The sequence below is a fragment of the Chlorocebus sabaeus genome, chromosome 16 (genome assembly GCF_047675955.1).
Source record: "Chlorocebus sabaeus isolate Y175 chromosome 16, mChlSab1.0.hap1, whole genome shotgun sequence".
NCBI lineage: Eukaryota > Metazoa > Chordata > Mammalia > Primates > Cercopithecidae > Chlorocebus > Chlorocebus sabaeus.
In genome coordinates, this window is record NC_132919.1 from 29,486,614 (window position 1) to 29,505,459 (window position 18,846).

General features: G+C 36.3%; 2 protein-coding genes across 4 annotated transcripts in view; one reads left to right on the forward strand and one right to left on the reverse strand.

Moving 5' to 3' along the window:
- NF1 (neurofibromin 1) overlaps nt 1–18,846 on the forward strand; it is a 287,975-nt gene that overhangs the window by 209,097 nt on the left and 60,032 nt on the right. The window lies entirely within an intron of this gene.
- On the reverse strand, nt 6,402–18,589 carry EVI2B (ecotropic viral integration site 2B). Of its 2 annotated transcripts, XM_073004834.1 has the most exons (3): nt 18,295–18,589; nt 12,560–12,773; nt 6,402–9,891 (listed from the first exon to the last, which is right to left on the reverse strand). In XM_073004834.1, the coding sequence occupies exon 3, from the start codon at nt 9,868–9,870 to the stop codon at nt 8,515–8,517; it is 1,356 nt and encodes a 451-aa protein (XP_072860935.1). In that variant the 5' UTR covers nt 9,871–9,891; nt 12,560–12,773; nt 18,295–18,589; the 3' UTR covers nt 6,402–8,514. The 2 variants fall into 2 exon arrangements, with proteins under 2 accessions (XP_072860935.1, XP_008009145.2); XM_008010954.3 differs by lacking the exon at nt 12,560–12,773 and having other exon boundaries at nt 18,295–18,588.

The following is an 18,846-nucleotide window of genomic DNA, read 5'->3' on the forward strand; positions in this document are numbered from 1 at the left end:
TCCAAGTGATCTCATTATTCAATTCCCACCTGTGAGTGAGAACATGTGGTGTTTGGTTTTCTGTTCTTGCAATAGTTTGCTGAGAATGATGGTTTCCAGCTGCATCCATGTCCCTACAAAGGACATGAACTCATCCTTTTTTATGGCTGGATGGTATTCCATGGTGTATATGTGCCACATTTTCTTAATCCAGTCTGTCACTGATGGACATTTGGATTGATTCCAAGTCTTTGCTATTGTGAATAGTGCCACAGTAAACATACGTGTGCATGTGTCTTTATAGCAGCATGACTTATAATCCTTTGGGTATATCCCCAGTAATGTGATGGCTGGGTCAAATGGTATTTCTAGTTCTAGATCCTTGAGGAATCACCACACTGTTTTCCACAGTGGTTGAACTAGTTTACAGTCCCACCAACAGTGTAAAAGTGTTCCTATTTCTCCACATCCTCTCCAGCACCTGTTGTTTCCTGATTTTTTAAAAAATTGCCATTCTAACTGGTGTGAGATGGTATCTCATTGTGGTTTTGATTTGCATTTCTCTGATAGTGAGTGATGATGAGCATTTTTTCCTGTATGTGTTGGCTTAATGAATGTCTTCTTTTGAGAAGTGTCTGTTCATATCCTTTGCCCATTTTTTGATGGGGTTGTTTGTTTTTCTCTTGTAAATCTGATTGAGTTCTTTATAGGTTCTGGATATTAGCTCTTTGTCAGATGAGTAGATTGCAAAAATTTTCCCCCATTCTGTAGGTTGCTTGTTCATTCTGATGGTAGTTTCTTTTGATGTGCAGAAGCTCTTTAGTTTAATTAGATCCCATTTGTCAATTTTGACTTTTGTTGCCGTTGCTTTTGGTGTTTTAGACATGAAGTCCTTGCCCATGTCTATGTCCTGAATGGTGTTACCTAGGTTTTCTTCTAGGGTTTTTATGGTTTTAGGTCTAACATTTAAGTCTCTAATCCATCTTGAATTAATTTTCATATAAGGAGTAAGGAAAGGATCCAGTTTCAGCTTTCTACTTATGGCTAGCCAATTTTCCCAGCACCATTTATTAAATAGGGAATCCTTTCCCCATTTCTTGTTTTTGTCAGGTTTGTCAAAGATCAGATGGCTGTAGATGTGTGGTATTATTTCTGAGGGCTCTGTTCTGTTCCCTTGGTCTATATCTCTGTTTTGGTACCATTACCATGCTGTTTTGGTTACTGTAGCCTTGTAGTATACTTTGAAGTCAGGTAGCATGATGCCTCCAGCTTTGTTCTTTTTGGCTTAGGATTGTCTTGGCAGTGTGGGGTCTTTTTTGGTTCCATATGAACTTTAAAGCAGTTTTTTCCAATTCTGTGAAGAAAGTCATTAGTAGTTTAATGGGGATGGCATTGAATCTATAAATTACCTTGGGCAGTATGACCATTTTCACAATATTGATTCTTCCTATCCATGAGCATGGAATGTTCTTCCATGTGTTTGTGTCCTCTTATTTCACTGAGCAGTGGTTTGTAGTTCTCCTTGAAGAGGTCCTTTACATCCCTTGTAAATTGGATTCCTAGGTATTTTATTCTCTTTGAAGCTGTTGTGAATGGGAGTTCACTCATGATTTGGCTCTCTGTTTGTCTGTTACTGGTGTATAAGAATGCTTGTGGTTTTTGCACATTAATTTTGTATCCTGAGACTTTGCTGAAGTTGGTTATCAGCTTAAGGAGATTTTGGGCTGAGACAATGGGGTTTTCTAAATATACAATCATGTCATCTGCAAACAGGGACAATTTGACTTCTTATTTTCCTACCTGAATACCCTTTATTTCTTTCTCTTCCCTGATTGCCCTAGCCAGAACTTCCAGCACTATGTTGAATAGGAGTGGTGAGAGAGGGCATCCCTGTCTTGTGCCAGTTTTCAAAGGGAATGCTTCCAGTTTTTGCCCATTCAGTATAATATTGGCTGTGGGTTTGTCATAAATAGCTCTTATTATTTTGAGATACGCTCCATCAATACCGAATTTATTGAGTTTTTAGCATGAAGGGCTGTTGAATTTTGTCAAAGGCCTTTTCCGCGTCTATGGAGATAATCATGTGGTTTTTGTCTTTGGTTCTGTTTATATGCTGGATTACATTTATTGATTTGTGTATGTTGAACCAGCCTTGCATCCCAGGGATGAAGCCCACTTGATCATGGTGGATAAGCTTTTTGATGTGCTGCTGGATTCGGTTTGCCAGTATTTTATTGAGGATTTTTGCATCGCTGTTCATCAGGGATATTGGTCTAAAATTCTCCTTTTTTGTTGTGTCTCTATCAGGCTTTGGTATCAGGATGATGTTGGCCTCGTAAAATGAGTTAGGGAGGATTCCCTCTTTTTCTGTTGATTGGAATAGTTTCAGAAGGAATGGTACCAACTCCTCCTTGTACCTCTGGTAGAATTCGGCTGTGAATCAGTCTGGTCCTGGACTTTTTTTGGTTGGTAGGTTGTTAATTATTGCCTCAATTTCAGAGCCTGCTATTGGTCTATTCAGGGATTCAGCTTCTTCCTGGTTTAGTCTTGGGAGAGTGTAAGTGTCCAGGAAATTATCCATTTCTTCTAGATTTTCTAGTTTATTTGCGTAGAGGTGTTTATAGTATTCTCTGATGGTAGTTTGTATTTCTGTGGGGTCGGTGGTGATATCCCCTTTATCATTTTTTATTGCGTCTATTTGATTCTTCTCTCTCTTCTTTTTATTAGTCTTGCTAGTGGTCTATCAATTTTGTTGATCTTTTCAAAAAACCAGCTCCTGGATTCATTGATTTTTTTGGAGGGTTTTTTGTGTCTCTATCTCCTTCAGTTCTGCTCTGATCTTAGTTATTTATTGCCTTCTGCTAGCTTTTGAATGTATTTGCTCTTGCTTCTCTAGTTCTTTTAATTGAAGTTTATTTTCTTACAAGAGAAATTACACTCGAGGAGCCACCTTTTGTATAAAACTAATATTGCTCGAAAAGTGTCTATATTTTAAAAGTCTGCAACATAGAAATTTATTGTTGATTAGGTACTTTATTGCCACTTTACTTTGAGGGTTCAGTTGAACTCTTAATGAGATTCTTACTGTGGATTTAGGAAACTAGCCATCAGTCGTAGTGCTTAAAAGTAGTATGTTAAAAATACTACATTCAGCAATATTGTGGAAATAGGGAATGCATTGACATTTAGAGTTCTGTTTAAGCTCATATATACACTGCTGCACTTCTAAAGATGTGACTGAGGGTCAATTTACCAACCACTTAAATCTCTTAATTTTAGGAAACCTCATTAAGTCAGTGTGGAAGTAGAGTTATGCATTTTCATTACACTTAAGAGTACTTTTGTTTGAAAGAAAGGACATGTTACTTCATTAATGGATTCAAATGAATTTGGGTTTAGGCTGTATCAAGTTTAGTTTCTGTTGCATATAATAGAAAATTCCAACACAATGGTAGTGGCAGTGTTTCTCATTTCAAGTTTGGGGCATACCAAATTGCTTCATATTATTCAAAGATACTGTAAAAAGAAAAAGGGAGATCATTTCAACATATTTGAATTGTAACAGTCTCTTACACTTTTAGAAATTCTCATGAAATAAAATAATACTATATTACTGTTACTCAAAAAATATTTTTTAGAGGCATAAGTATTTGTTACAACTTATTTTAAGTATTATTCAGACTCATTACATTTTATATTAGTCTGTCTAGGTCAGTAATGATAGCTAGTTAGGCAACTTTTACATTCTAGGTTAAGCAGTGAATTAATTTACATATTCTTTTGTGTCCTAGAATATATTAGCGCAACATTGTGAAAGGTATCACAAAGCATCTGCCAGGGAATAACTATCCCACGCTAATCACTGGTTTCAGTTTTCCATTATTATAGATAACATTTGCTATGCTTGAGTGTCAGATATTGTTTATTTTTGGTAATATGGTTGGCTATTTAGACTGATTTTCCTGCTGAATACAACTGAGAGTACTCAATACAGTATTTTAAAAGTATGAAAGAACAACATAGAAATTACCAAGTCAAAATCCAAGTGAATCAGTTTCTTTGCCCACCTCCCTACTCCTTTTTTACTTTATGCCACTGGCTTGTTGCCAAAACTCAGTCAATTATTTCCTAAAATGTCTCTCATCTTGGAGTTTTCTCTTTGCCTCTTTGGGAAGATTTAATTCATTCTTCTGTCCCCCATATTTTCTCTAAGTGGTTCCTAATATCATTGATACAATTACTTATTTGCATCATCTCACAGTAATTTCAAAATAATACCAGCATTGACTGCTACAATTAGATTATAGACTACCGAATATAGTTTAAAATTTCTTCATAGCTCTGCTTGTTTTATTTTCCTAAAAGTGTATGGTAAATTCTGTGTTCTAATGCAATGTGAAATAATTCTTTTCTCTATATTTTTATATCACCAACTTGATATAAACTTTGTTTTAGTTTTCAGCTTTTCAGGATCACAAGTCAAAATTATATAACAAGGTATATTCAGATAAATCTTGCTTCTCTGTCTTTTCCATCCTGTTTCCTTCCTTCTCCTATTAATGACTTTTTATTAGCTTTTCATTATATCATTAACCTTTCTTTTTGAAAACCTAAAAAAATGTATTTAAGCATATGTATGGTATGTTCTTATCCCCCCTTCTAATATAAAAGGTGATATATATACATACTGTTAGATATCTTGTTCTTTTTTTCTTACTGTATCTTATCACTCCATATCAGTATATAGGTATCTGATTCATTTTTTGATCCATAGTACTCCATTTGGGAATGTACCATGGCTTATTCAACCAGTCCCCTATTGGTGTACATCTAGGTTTTTTTCAGACTTTTGCTATTACAAATAATGCCACAGTGAATACCATTGTACCTAAGTAATTTTATATGTTTGCCAGTAAATCTTTGAAAACGATTCCTACAAGTAGGATTGCTGGGTAAAAGGGTAAATGCATTTGGAATTTTTCCAGACATTACTAAATTTCTCTCCATTGATTATACCATTTTGCAGTCCCACCAACAGTGTAGCAGAGTGTCCAGTTCTATACAGTCTCACTGTATCCTTTGTTGTTGAACTTTGGGATTTATTGTCCATCTGATAGTCAAGTGTCTCCGTCTAATTTTAAATGCATCTCTGTAATTATGAGGGAGAGTGTATGTCTTTACATATGTTTAAAGACCATTTAAATGTTTTCTCCTGTAACTACCTTTTTTATGTTTTGCACTATTAAAAGTTGTGTTTTGGGTCTTCCCCTTCCTGCCCCATATTACGAGCGTTTTAAATTTTAGAGGTATTAGCACTTTGTCTTGATTTAAGTTTTAATTTTTTTTCCAGTTTGCCGTTTATCTTTTGGCTTTATTATGGTGAGGTGTGTGTGTCTGTTATGCTCACGTGCATGTGTATGACATTTAAAAGTTTCGTATAAGTTCTCTTTTTACTGCCTCTGGATTTTGAGTCTCAGCTAGGAAGGTTTTTTCCCACTTCCAGATTATAAAGGAATTCACTCATATTTTCTTCTGTTACTTGGATAATTTCATGATTTATATTTAGAACTCTGATCCTTGGTGTTTATTCTAATATAGTGTGAAGTATGGATCAAATTTTCTTTTTTTTCCAGGTGTCTATCCAATGCTTGTTTCCACTGATTTGATATTTATTTCTGGACTTTTTCTTCTGTTCCATTGATCTGTTTGTTTAGTCATATACCAGTACCACAATGTTTTAGTTATAGGTTCCCAAAGGTGCTACTTTACTTTTTGATCAGAATTAGGTAAGAACAACAGTTAAAGATCAGCCGCATTGGATTCATTTGTGTCCCTCACCATTCACACCAAATAGAAGACTTATGTGATATATGTATGTTTCAGTACATGATGTAGGTGCTCTTTGGTCCTATATTAGTGAAAAGAGTGTTGAACCAGTAGTCAGGGAGCAAACTCAGCTTTTAGTACCGCTTCTAAGCATGTCACTTACTTTCTCTGGTCCTGTTTTCTCAGTAGTTAACAAACAAAAGGAGTTGAACCAAATGCTCTTCAGTGTTGTGTCTGACTCTGGTTAATGCTGTTCTGGTTAAGAGCCCCACTAGTATGTGGTGTGAACTTTAATCTACCTTTTATTCCCCTGCGCCTTGTTCTTTTGCAGTATTCATGAAATAAACTTTCTCTTCTGGATCTTAATTCTTTAATCTTTTCTCTAAAAGATTTTTCTTTGTTCCAGCATTTTCTTCTGTCCTATATTTATTAGTTTATATCTCTTCCTGCTGATTAGTAAGGATTGCCACTGTTTGGCTGCTCAGCTTCCACTGACCTCATTGGGGAAAATTACATGCGGTTAAATGTGAATTATTCTTCCCCCAGCAAAGAATTTCTTTTAAAAAAAGGAAAAAAGACAACATAAAAACCCAGCTGCTGCCAGTAGTCTGTCCTGTTATACAAAGAACAGAAAGAGAAAAGCTCCCTTTAAAGTACTTAAAGATACCAGACAAGACTATGGTCAACTAATCAGTTCCTGTTTAATCTAAGAAAATTGGTATTTCCCTATTTTTCCCGATATTTCTTTCAGGAAAGAAGGTGGTAAAAAGGGACAAAAATGTGGAAAGAGCCCATTAAGTAACTATCATAAATGTAAAATGAGAAGAGTTATGATGTTTTAAGTATGTCAAAGACTTGGCCAAGTATAAAAACATATCTTATTTACCATAACAAAAATTCTTAAAATTCAAAAGAATAATAGGAAATTATCAACTCCAGATTGCTGCTGAGGAAATTACCTTTAAAAGTACTAAGTTTGGGCCAGGCACGGTGGCTCACACCTGTAATCCCAGCACTTTGAGGGCCTGAGGCAGGTGGATCACGAGGTCAAGAGTTTAAGACCAGCCTGGCCAATATGGTGAAACCCCGTCTCTACTAAAAAAAAAAAAAAAAAAAAAAAAAAAAAAAAATTAGCCAGGCATGGTGGTGCACATCTGTAGTCCCAGCTACTCAGGAGGCTGAGGCAGGAGAATCACTTTAACCCAGAAGGCGAACGTTGCAGTGAGCCAAGATCATGCCACTGCACTCCAGCCTGGGTGACAGAGTGAGACTCTGTCTCAAAAAAAAGTACTAACTTTGAAGAATACATGAAAGAAACTTTTTAATGAGGAAGACAAAAGATGTAATATAATATGACAATAAGTATTACGCTTATTCAGGAAAAGAAGCTCAAGGAAGTGTTTCTACAGATTAAAATATTAATGGTTAGTAAAGATGGCTTGAAAGATTTTAGGAAAAACATTGTACGTAAAATTCATGTGTCCAAAACCCTACTGGTTCTTATTAAATATGGAGCTTTGTTAATGTCATGAATGCCAGTGCTATGAATAAATGCTATGTTCTATTCTGAAAATCCCAGAACTCTGAGTGATTCTCCAAGACTGGGCTACCATTTTATTCTAAGTGCTTGTTTCCCACTGGAGTTAAATGGGACTAATGAGGAAGAGTATGTGCTTGTTGGGCAAAGGAGCGCTTCTGCAGACACAGGCTGGCATCCCCAAAATCTCAGGCTACTGACCACTCTTGACTTTGACAAAGATTGGGCCCATTCCTACTCTAATAACTCAGACTTACCAATTGTCAGATAATGGATAAAGATGAAATTCTGTATAAGAAAGGTGATTTAAGAGTGGATAGCATCAGAAAGTATAAGTTTAGTAAAAAGTTGAGAATCATCTGTGTTTTGATAGTCTTTTTTCCTGAAAAAAAAAATCACCCAAAATCACCCGTATTTAGAATGAAACCATAGTCTTCTTTTTCTTTTTTTTCTTTATAAAATTTGATTTTGTTTGGGTGTTTATAAAGAAGAAACGTTTTAAAGATGCTAGTTTTAAAATTTGTGCCTCCCCACGACATGATAGGAAAATATTTACATTTCATGATATATCCTTATTTTTTTCAGGGTAAATGTCTTTAACCCAACCTTTCAGTTGGTGTTTTAACATGTTTGCTTTACTCTTCGTGATGAAACCAAGAAGAAAGTTTCTCTATTCTCAAACATGCATTTTAATCTCCCATTCCCACAAACTTGGAATATTTATTTAATACTTGAGGTATTAATTTAAAACTTGGAGTGTATACTTAGTCTCTTATTCCTCTCCACCCCAGTCTTTGAAATGGAAACATAAAAGTTTATTCACAATAAGTTTATACACAGCTTTTCAGGGAGAAAAAAAAACTGTACTAGGGTAATAATAAGTATATGTAGATTGTTTCAGAGTGATTAAATTATTGAAACATACACCATTTACATATGTAAAATGTACTATACTTTAAAGATAGGAACTATAATTAGTAAATAGATTACTGTTAAATAACTTTTTAAAAAAATGTTTCATCTATGCACATGGGCTCTGAGTAGATTTCAGATAGTTCCTGAATAAAAATCAAAATTGACTATCAGTTGCCATTTTGTATATGTTAACATATAAAGAAAAACAAAAGAGTCATTTGAGGATGGAAGATCAGCTAAAAAGCAAGTTGTAATATTTATAACAGTTCTGCAGGTGGAGGTGGCAGAGATTCATTAAGATCTTGATCAGAGTTGGGAGGAATAGAGAACTCCTGATACTGGATCTCAAGGTTGGAATCTTCTTGATTTTTCATAAAATCTACCGGTGGCATGGGCAAGTTAAGTGAGTCAGGCGGGGGTGGAAATGATTGTATTATCTCAGATTTATGATCTCCACAGTCTTGATTGAGACAGTCCAGAGATGGAGGGAAACTAGTAGAATCATTTGGAAGAGGAGATACAATTGTCATTATGGGTTTGTCAGATTGGTTACTTTCCTGTCTTTCCAAATCCAGAAGGGGAGGTGGTGGAGGCAGATCTGCATCATCTGAAGAAGAAATAGCAGTTCCAATTGTTGATCCATCAGCACTATCTTCTGATGTACCATTTACTTGATCTTTTGTTTTCTCTGTTTTGGGGTTGTTGGAGTCTTCAGTGTTTTCACTTGATTCAGACAACTTAATTTCTAAGTCATCTGCTAGAAGTGTGCTTTTGCTTGGTTTCCAGGGTGTAAGTGAAATGACTGAGGTATGTTTTGTGGATGTTTCATTTTCTCTGATGTTATCGATACAAATGTCAGGGGTTTCTCCATCAGCAAATGGAGATCTACCTGCCCAATTTGGATCATTTAAAACTGGTTTCCTTAAGCATTTCCAAAGTACAATGATGATTATAGCTACCAACATGGAAGTCAGAAGTACACCAATTAGTATGGCAGCTGTTGAATTATAATTGTTTTTTTGTGGAGTTTGTTTGTTACTGGTAACATCTAAGATAAATCCTGGTGTACTCCTAGGTGAATTTTTGACAGTTGATATTGGTTGTGTGGATGGATTATGAACCGTTGGTGGTATTAGTTTTGTAGAAGGGATCTGGACAGTTGATGATTGTTGAGTGAAAGTGTAGACAAATGGCGTTGGTGGTTGTGTGGTAGAAGTATGGGCAGATGGTAGTTGTCTGGCAGAGGTGAACACAGCTTGCTGGGAGGAGGTGTTGGCCATTGGTGTTGGTTGTTTGGTGTTGTAGGCAAGTGGTTGTCCAGCAGAAGTATGTGCTGCTGGTTTTTCAGAAGAGATATAGACAGCTGGTGTTGGTTGTCCAGCAGTGACTTTGGCAGGTGTTACTGATTGTCTAGAAGAAATGTCGTTGAATTGCATTGGTTGACCCAAAGGATTCCCTGTTGTGTTTTGAGAATTAGCCAATACATGTGACATTAATGATGTGACTAAGGTGGGCCGTGGCTGCTTCTCTGTTGTAATCGTCTCTGTCTTTGAAAAAAATGTATTGTTCAGGTGTCCACAAAACAAAATTAAGATGAAATATTTGGGATCCATTTCAGAATATTTCCTCCTTACCTATAGTGGGTTTAAAATGAAAGAGAAAGACAGGCATCATTGGTGTCTAGTTAAAAATTTGACTTTTCATTATAATGCCTGGCATAAAGTAGGTAGACATTATTCCTAATTAGTAGTAGTTGATTAGTAGTTATTATTCCTAATTTAGACTTGATACACTGTAGGCTTGGTGTAACAACTCTTGGGTGTACTCTAACCCATCATACAGCATTTGGACCTCATAAGCAGTGGTCTCTCTTCTTTTATTAATACAAGTTCTGCACTTGGCTCTGCTGCCCCTCTAGCTTCATTATATTTCAGTACTTCACTTCAGTCATACTTCTCAAAATGCATAGGCTCTATATGCTGGATCCATGTGCTCTCTACCTTTTTTCACCATTTACTACTAGAAATATATTGATTCTCCTGCCTTGAAGAACACTAGTGACCATCTATTACCTAATCCAATTTTTTTTTATTTCTTCTCTCCCCTCCCCTCCTTGACCACATTAGTCACTACTGTTCCTTCACTAATATTCAAGTAGCTTTTTGTAATCAGTCTTCCTTTCATGTTACTCTCACTAGCTCTTTTTCTTCTGCCTTCTAAATATGGTTAATTGATATTCAGTCCTCACCCTTACCTACTTCTCTTTTTTCCTGATTCTGTAAGATTTTAGTTCTCAGCTTTATGCCACAATTCCCAAATCTCTACCTCCAGTCTACATCTTCTTTGTCCTAATTCTATTTGTATGACTTCTTGGTGGATGTTTTTATGTATATATACACATATATATACACACACACGTATGTATATATGTATATATGTGTGTATATATATATAAACACATATATATATCTCCATCCCACTATCAGGAAATTTAACATATTTAAAATGGAATTCATCTTTACCCTCACAACGGACTCTTCTTCCGACTTCTCTATATCTGTTAATGGTACCACTCAGTTTCTTAGGCACAGACACAGAGTCTATTAGTAATCTTTGCAGCATCCTCAGTGTCTCTGTAGCATGGTAGCCTGATGTTAAGATTGCATATTTTTAAAGGATTCAATTCAACTCAGAGTCCCACGCTTAAAATCCTAGAGTGATCTCTGAATCTGGTGGAATAAATTCAATCCAGTTGGTCAAGTAGTCCTGCTGCTGCTTTCATTCATTTATTGGTAAATGCCACATTTGTGTGGAGCCCTGTTCTAGGTTTAGGAGATTTTAAAAAATTAAAAAAAAAAAAAAAGATAGTTACTGCCTTCAGGTGTTTCAGATTCTAGTGGTAGAAGCAAACAGTAAAAGCCAGGCGTGGTGGCTCATGCCTGTAATCCCAGCACTTTGGGAAGCCAAGGTGGGGGGATTGATTGAGGCCAGGAGTTCAAGAACAGCCTGGACCACATAGTGGGATCCCATCTCTAAATAAAAAGAAGAAAGAAAAAAAACCTAAAAAATAATTACAATAATTTTTTCTTTCTTTCTTTCTTTCTTTTTGTAGACAGTCTTAACTCTGTCGTCACCCAGGCTGGAGTGTAGTGGTGTGATCTGGGCTCACTGCAAACTCCGCCTCCTGGGTTCAAGTGATTCTTCTCCCTCAGCCTCCAAGTAGCTGGGACGCATCACCACGCCCGGCTTATTTTTGTATATTTAGCACAGACGGGGTTTCACCATGTTGGCCAGGCTGGTCGAGAACTGATCTCAGGTGATCCGCCCCCCTCGACCTCCCAACGTGCTGGGATTACAGGTGTGAGCCACCACGCCTGGCCCAATTACAATAATTTGATAAGCTTTCTCATAAAGGTATGCAGGAGAAGTACCGAGAAGTTAACCTAGCCTGGGAAGGCTTCAGTGAAGTAAAACTGGAACTGAATTTTAAAAGGTCTGTAAGAACTAATTAAACAAATTTCCAGCCAGGGAGAGCAACAATGTGGGCACAGGAAAATAAGGCACATATGAAAGTTTGGCAGGTAGGGCTTTTTCTGGGAAGTGGTAGATGCTAAAACTTGGAGAGTTAAGTTTCAGTTCTACTTCTCCCATCTAACTACCTATCTAACCATGAGAACTAGTTGCTTAACCTTTCCTGTTCTCAATTGCCTTTTCTCTAAAGTGAGGAGTTCTACTGAGACAATTTGCAACTTTTAGTATAATATACTTGTTTTGCACATCATCAAGCACAATGGCAACCATTTGGTTATCTCTTAACATTAGGGAATAGAAAATCTTAGGGTGTTAGATATTGGTATACATGATTAGAAACTATAGTTCTTCTCACTCATAAGCCTGTATTTAGAGAGATTTGGTGTTCTGTTGGAAGGTGCAATAAAGGTTTTACAGATTACCTTTTCAGCGTATCTAAATAGTTTTCATTGCTTACTCCTCTACCACTTGGTACACAGTGAAGATAAATGACCCTGTTTTAGTAGAAGAAAAGGTATGTGATTTTTTTCCCCTATATTCAAGTCTAAATTTTAAAACAGTTCTTTTTTGAACTCTCCTGCACACTGCTGAATTAATCTTAAAAGCATGCATGATCAGGTTACTACTCCCTTGCTTGAGGGTTTTCTCTTTCTGTTAAGATAAAACTTCCTTTTTTTTTTTTTTTTTTTTTTTTTTTTTGACTGAGACAGAGTCTTGCTCAGTCACCCAGGCTGGAGTGCAGTGGTATGACCTTGTTTCACTGCAACCTACCTCCTGGGTTCAAGCAATTCTTGTGCCTCATCCTCCCGAGTAGCTGGAACTACAGTAGGCGTGCACCACCACACCTGGCTAATTTTTGTATTTTTAGTAGAGGCAGGGTTTCACCAAGTTGTCCAAACTGGTCTCCAACTCCTGACCTCAAGTGATCTGTCCAGTTCAGCCTCCCAAAATGCTGGGATTACAGGCGTGAGCCGCCATGCCTGGCCTGTTAAGATAAAACGTCTAAATTGAGTTTTCTTCCTTCTTGCTTGAGTTAACCAGTCCAGATTCACATATCATGACTGAAACTTCTTATCCAGCCAAATGCATCCCTTTCCCACCTTGCATACTTTCTAAGCACACACTTCCCCCCCGCCACCCGCAAAACAGACACTTTTATGCTGTTTTTTACCATGCTCAATGTTTTGGTTTTTTTTTTTTTCTTCCCTTCTTCCACACCTAGCCTCTTCCTCTTTCTGGCTACATATCTGAATCTGTCCTCATCTTTCAGACCTCAGTTTAAATTCCCCTTCTTAACCCAAGTTCTCAGTGACTGACTACAGCCCAAACAGATCAGTCATTTACTGAATTCCCCCTAGCTCTCATTTATTGTTTTTAATGGTTCCTTACATAATTCATGTATGTCCCTCACTCACACTTCTATTCTCTTAAGTAACTGTTTATTTTTTATTACTTTTCACATTTTCTTATACCTACTTCCTCGAACAAGATTATAAAGAACCTTGAAGAAGGCAGAAAGGAGAAAGAAAAATACTTATCTAGAGCATACTATGTGTTATACTATCCCAGCTTTGCATACTTTATTTCACTGAATCTTTACTTTATGAGGAAGGTAAGGGGGTCTTTTATTTACAGATAAAGAGACAGCGTCAAATGAGTTAAATGGTTTGCCTGATGTTTTACCACTCTAAGTGACAGATTGGGAGTTTGTACCCAGGGCCACCTGATTCCAAAGCCTACGTTCTTCTTACTACCCTTTATTGCCTCATGTTTTTATGTTTTGATTTCTTTGTAGTATAATGCCTTATATATCAGGAGTACAGTAAACATTTAACCTGTATTGGGCTTCTTGATTCCTTTCCATTTTACTTTTTGCTTTTTACTAGTACTACCAGAATATAAGCAGAGGCAGTGATATAAATTAATAAATTCTGCTTTTTATCCATTTTGCAAAAGATTTAAAAGGGAAAATGTGAACACTTTTGGCATAGATATAGGGATTTGAATCATCTTTAGATGGTCATCATCCATGCAGTTCCTACCCATTATTCTTATAGATTACAGAAAAAAAGGGAGGGGGCTTCTTTAAACAATGGAAAAAATTCTTATTCTTCAGAATTTCATTTTTAAAATGTGTTTTAATGCTATCCAAAGCATCAGAAAATACAAGCCATGAATTGTCTTTAGCCAAAAATGTTTCCTCTTTTGTAACTTTGCTTAAAATAAGGAAACCATACGGTTCCTCTTTTCAGTTAGCTGAAAAAGGAATTAGAGAAGGAAAGAGCCCAAACAGGAACTTAATTATAAATCCACGTTAGTTTGTAAGATCAATTTTGATAGGCTCCTGTCCTCTAATGTCAGTAGTAAGCTGGTGGAACCCTCCATGTATGAGATTTTCACTTGTCAGTTAATGGTTATGGCAATATTAAAACCAAATTCCGTTTTTCACCTATCCTAACACTTTCTACCACTCTTCAGTTAGCTTTTTATCCTCCTAGGATCTGCGACATCAGAATACTAGAAACTGTATTAGAATTCTATGATGGCAATTCAGCACAGTCCAGAGAAGCAGGAGAAAGATTTAAAAGAAGAAGAAATAGGGAATATAGTAGTGGAAAAAACTGACTTTTTTCCCAGAGGTAATGAGGTCAGTGTGTGGAAGGTTATTTAGCATACACATTTTAAAATATGTAAGTGGTGTGTACCTGAAGTACCAACATTTTTCTGTAGGGAAAGAACAATATTGGGCAGGGGAATAAAAAGGAGGAGAAGATTTAGAATAAGATAAAAGGCAATGCAAAGAAATATGAATAACACAAAAGAGAAAAAAAAAACTCTAGGAAGCAGCAAACAGAAAAGAGGAAGGTCAATTGACTAGAGAAGATACAGAAAAGAAGAAAAGTTAATAAACAGCTGAAAAAAAAGCAGTGGTCATATAATTAGCAAGAAGGCAGTGTAGATGATTGAAGCAGGCAAAATGAAGAAGTTGGGGGTGGGGGCAGATGATTGAAGTAGATGAAAGAAGCAACGGCAAAATGCTGCCCTGTCGTGGCTGGCCTGTGTGTGTGAGTGCAGGGAGCCGGTAAAGAGGAGCTTGCTTTCTAAAATGGAGGACCAGAATGAACCATCCGTTCAAATTCATTTACCTTTCATTTCAGGCTCTCCTGTCTGCTGTGAATATCCTTACCATCCTCTCCCCCACCGTTTTTTCCTGACACTATCCAGAAGCATACCTAGCAATTACTCCAAAGAACCCGTGTACCTGTGTATATTTTATATAGAGTTTTTCTAGAAATCCCTTAGTCTGCTGCTCAAGCAAATACCAAATTTGTCAGCCCTCATATGCCAGTATTTTACTCATTATTATAGGCTGGCACTTTGATGAAGTTTAAATCTGTGATTTTGGTTCTTTTTCTTTGCTGAATATTTAGAGTATTTTAAAAAGAAAAACATAAGTGTAACTAAACATTTTAAAGACAGTTACAGTGAAGCAAGAGTCCCCATGTATAAGACATGTCCTTTTTTTTTTTTTTTTTTCTTTCTTTCTTTCGGAGACAGGGTCTAGCTCTGTCACCCAGGCTGCAGTGCAGTGGTGCAATCTCAGCTCAATGCAACCTCCAGCTCCTGGGCTCAAGCGATCCTCACACCTCAGCCTCCCTAGAGAAGCTAGAACTGCAGGTGCGTGCCACCATGCCCAACTAATTTTTGTGTTTTTTGTAGACGTGGGGTTTCACCATGTCACCCAGGCTGGTCTTGAACTCCTGGACTCAAGTGAACTGCCCACCTTGGCCTCCCAAAGTGCTGGGATTACAGGCATGAGCTACCAAGCCAGGCCATAGACTTGTTCTTATAAATATAGTGCATAAGTACTTAAAGGGTCCAGCATTTAAAACTGATGCTGTTAAGTTGCAGATGATAGGAAGTATGCCATTGTCTTTTAAAGAGAATCAAGATTTGGAGAGTATGTCCTAGACAAAGGCAAGTATAGATAGCTGTATCAATTACTTTGATATAATAAAAGTTGTGATGCAAACATAATAGATTAAAATTTAGCAGTAGTATTATCTCTGACTAGTGAAGTTTTGAAACGATAAAGGAAAAAACCAGCCATTCTGCATCTTGAGGAAGAGTGGAAAGAAAAATTGACCTTCACCTACAGTAGGAAGTATTTGATGACCATCTTGTATCGTGATAGTGACCATTTACTGAGCACCCACCAAAGGTTAAGCAGTATCCTATTTTAATTAGCTAGGTGGTGGTTTTTTCATCCTACAGATAAGGAAACTGAGACACCAAGATGTTGGGTAACTTGGCAGTATCACAGCTCTAAGTAGTGGCACTAATACAAAAATCATGCTAATCTTGTGCCAGAATCCTTTCTTTCTATCACATTTCACTATGTGTGCTATACTGTCTTTCATAGAAAAGTTATGAAATAGAAATGCTTTATGAAGGAAGGAGATATGAGTTGGCGGGAATTATATGTAAAGTAATTAAAGTAAGTTTACTGAAAAAATTTTTTTCTCCTTTTTTTAGTTTATTGAAAATTTTATGGTGATTTTTTTTAAAGCTTGGACGTCGAAAGGCATCAGATTTATGTTTTGCAATTCAAACTTAATCAGAATTAAAGTTCCCTTCTAAATGGAATTATGTAGGAATTAGCTGGAAAACACAGGCACTACTAGTAAACTTTAGTTTTGGGAATAACCCTTTAAAAACATGTATGGGGCCAGACGCAGTGTTTCCTGCCTGTAATCCCAGCACTTTGGGAGGCCGAGGCGGGCCGATCACTTGAGGTCAGGAGTTTAAGACCAGCCTGACCAATATGGTGAAACCCTGTTTCTACTAAAAATACAAAAATACAGGCATGGTGGCAGGTGCCTGTAATCCCAGCTACTCGGGAGGCTGAGGCAGGAGAATCTCTTGACCCTGGGAGGCAGAGGTTGCAGTAAGCCAAGATCATGCCACTGCACTCCAGCCTGGGTGACAGAGGGAGACTCCGTCTCAAAACAAAACAAAACAGCAACAAAAAAACAAATGTATGGGATTCTGTGATGACAAAAACACACCATAAGTATTCATGGGAAATTTTTTAGTTTAATTTTATGAAATATGATAGTGAAAAAAATTTAATAAGATTTTATGACTTAATATGCATAATGAAATAAACTAAATATTAGAAGCAGAAAAATACATAGACAAGCCTAATCTGAAAAAGAGATAAATATCTTTATTTTCTGACTTCCACAATAATTACTTAGAAGAAATCCTTCTAAGAGAAAGTCATGAGTATTTATTAAGTGTTGAAATGGGATATCACTCACTATGAACATACTATTCCCTGAAATTACAAGTGTGTGTAAAATACTCTTTGCAGTTTTTATTTGCCCATTTTACCCACAGCAAGCATCTTTTGTGCATATTAACAATTTTCTATTGTTTATTCTTTGGGTTTCTTCTATCTTATACTATGTTCTAAAGTCTCATAATATGACATAAACACGTAGGTGATATTAATATATGCGTGCATGTTTGACTATTGACTAACACTTTTGGCTTAGTAAGCTTTCAAAATGAGCCATAATGTTTTCATGTCATCATTATTAAGTATAAAAATCTATATGTAAAAAATAAAGCATGTATAATAATAATGAAGCACATATAATAATAGTAATAATATTAATCATATACCACATCTGATTTCTTTTTCTTTCTAAACTGAGTGAAGGTGACCATTCTTACTATGTAAACTAAAGGGGATACAAAAATTTTAATTTATGGATTATATTGTGTACAGGAAAATTTTATTAAAAGTACATTAGAACTTTTAACAATTAATATTTTGGAGGTTATAAATTCAGTCATAGCCCATGGAATCTAGTTCTATTTCTAACCCTTACCTTTATCTGCCATGACCATAGTTTATTTTTAATTATAAAACTAAGGTTAACAAATATGATTGTGGCTGGGAGCAGTGGCTCACTCCTGTCATCCCAGCACTTTGGGAGCCAAGGTGAGCGGATTACCCGAGGTCAGGAGTAGGAGACCAGCCTGGGCAACATAGTGAAACCCCATCTCTACTAAAAATACAAAAAAATTAACCAGGCGTGGTGGTGGGTGCCTGTAATCCGAGCTACTTGAGAGGCTGAAGCAGGAGAATTGCTTGAACCCAGGAAGTGGAGGTTGCAGTGAGCTGAGATCATGCCACTGTACTCCAGCCTGGGAGACAGAGTAAGACTCCGTTTCAATATATGTCTGTGTTTGTGTGTGTGTGTGTGTGTGTGAGAGATATTAAATAAACTTAAAAGGTCTTATACAAACCTAGGTGAAAATGTTTTTCTGAGGCAAGCTGAACACTGAGTATTTTTTAATTCTATGCAACAAAACCACAAAAACCTGCTATAGACATCTTTAGACTATCAGAGTTTAAGTTTAAAACACTAATGACAGTTTTTAAAATTTTATATAAAGCAAGATCAAACCAAATTGTGTGAAAATTTTCTTACCTCAGCTGTTAACTTCTTTTGCAGAATGCTAAATTCTTGTTCTAACTGCACATTTTGGTGATTTGGCTAAGAAAGGAAAATGGGTGGTTCAATTCAGATTTAAAATGTTCCTCTAGCAAACTGAAATAGCTTCTGTAGAAAAAGAGGAAGTTTATCAATAGCTGGTTCCGGAAGTGCAATAAACCACAAAGTGACTAAGAAATATATTACTTTAACAGAATTTATTTTGAAATACATTTTGGAGCCCTATGATTTGAGTGCTTTTAATTAATATATGTAAATAAATATTTGAGATGCTCTAGTAATATGATTATATAAATTAAATATTTAGGATGGGGTACTGAAGAGAAAATTACATGTTCTAAGAAGAAAAGCTGCCAGTTGGGTTATAGTGAGATTTCTTCTCATAAGAAATGAGTGATGTGTTCTGTTTACTTGTATGACCTTAGGCAAGACTCTGCACTTCTGAGTCACCATTTCTTCTTCTAAAGGAATATTTTATTGGGTTATTGTGAGGATTAAATAAGATAGCATAATATAACATGTATAAAT

Coding starts and splice junctions, on each gene's coding strand:
- EVI2B (XM_073004834.1), bottom strand. CDS start 9,870: ATGGATCCCAAATATTTCATCTTAATTTTGTTTTGTGGACACCTGAAC.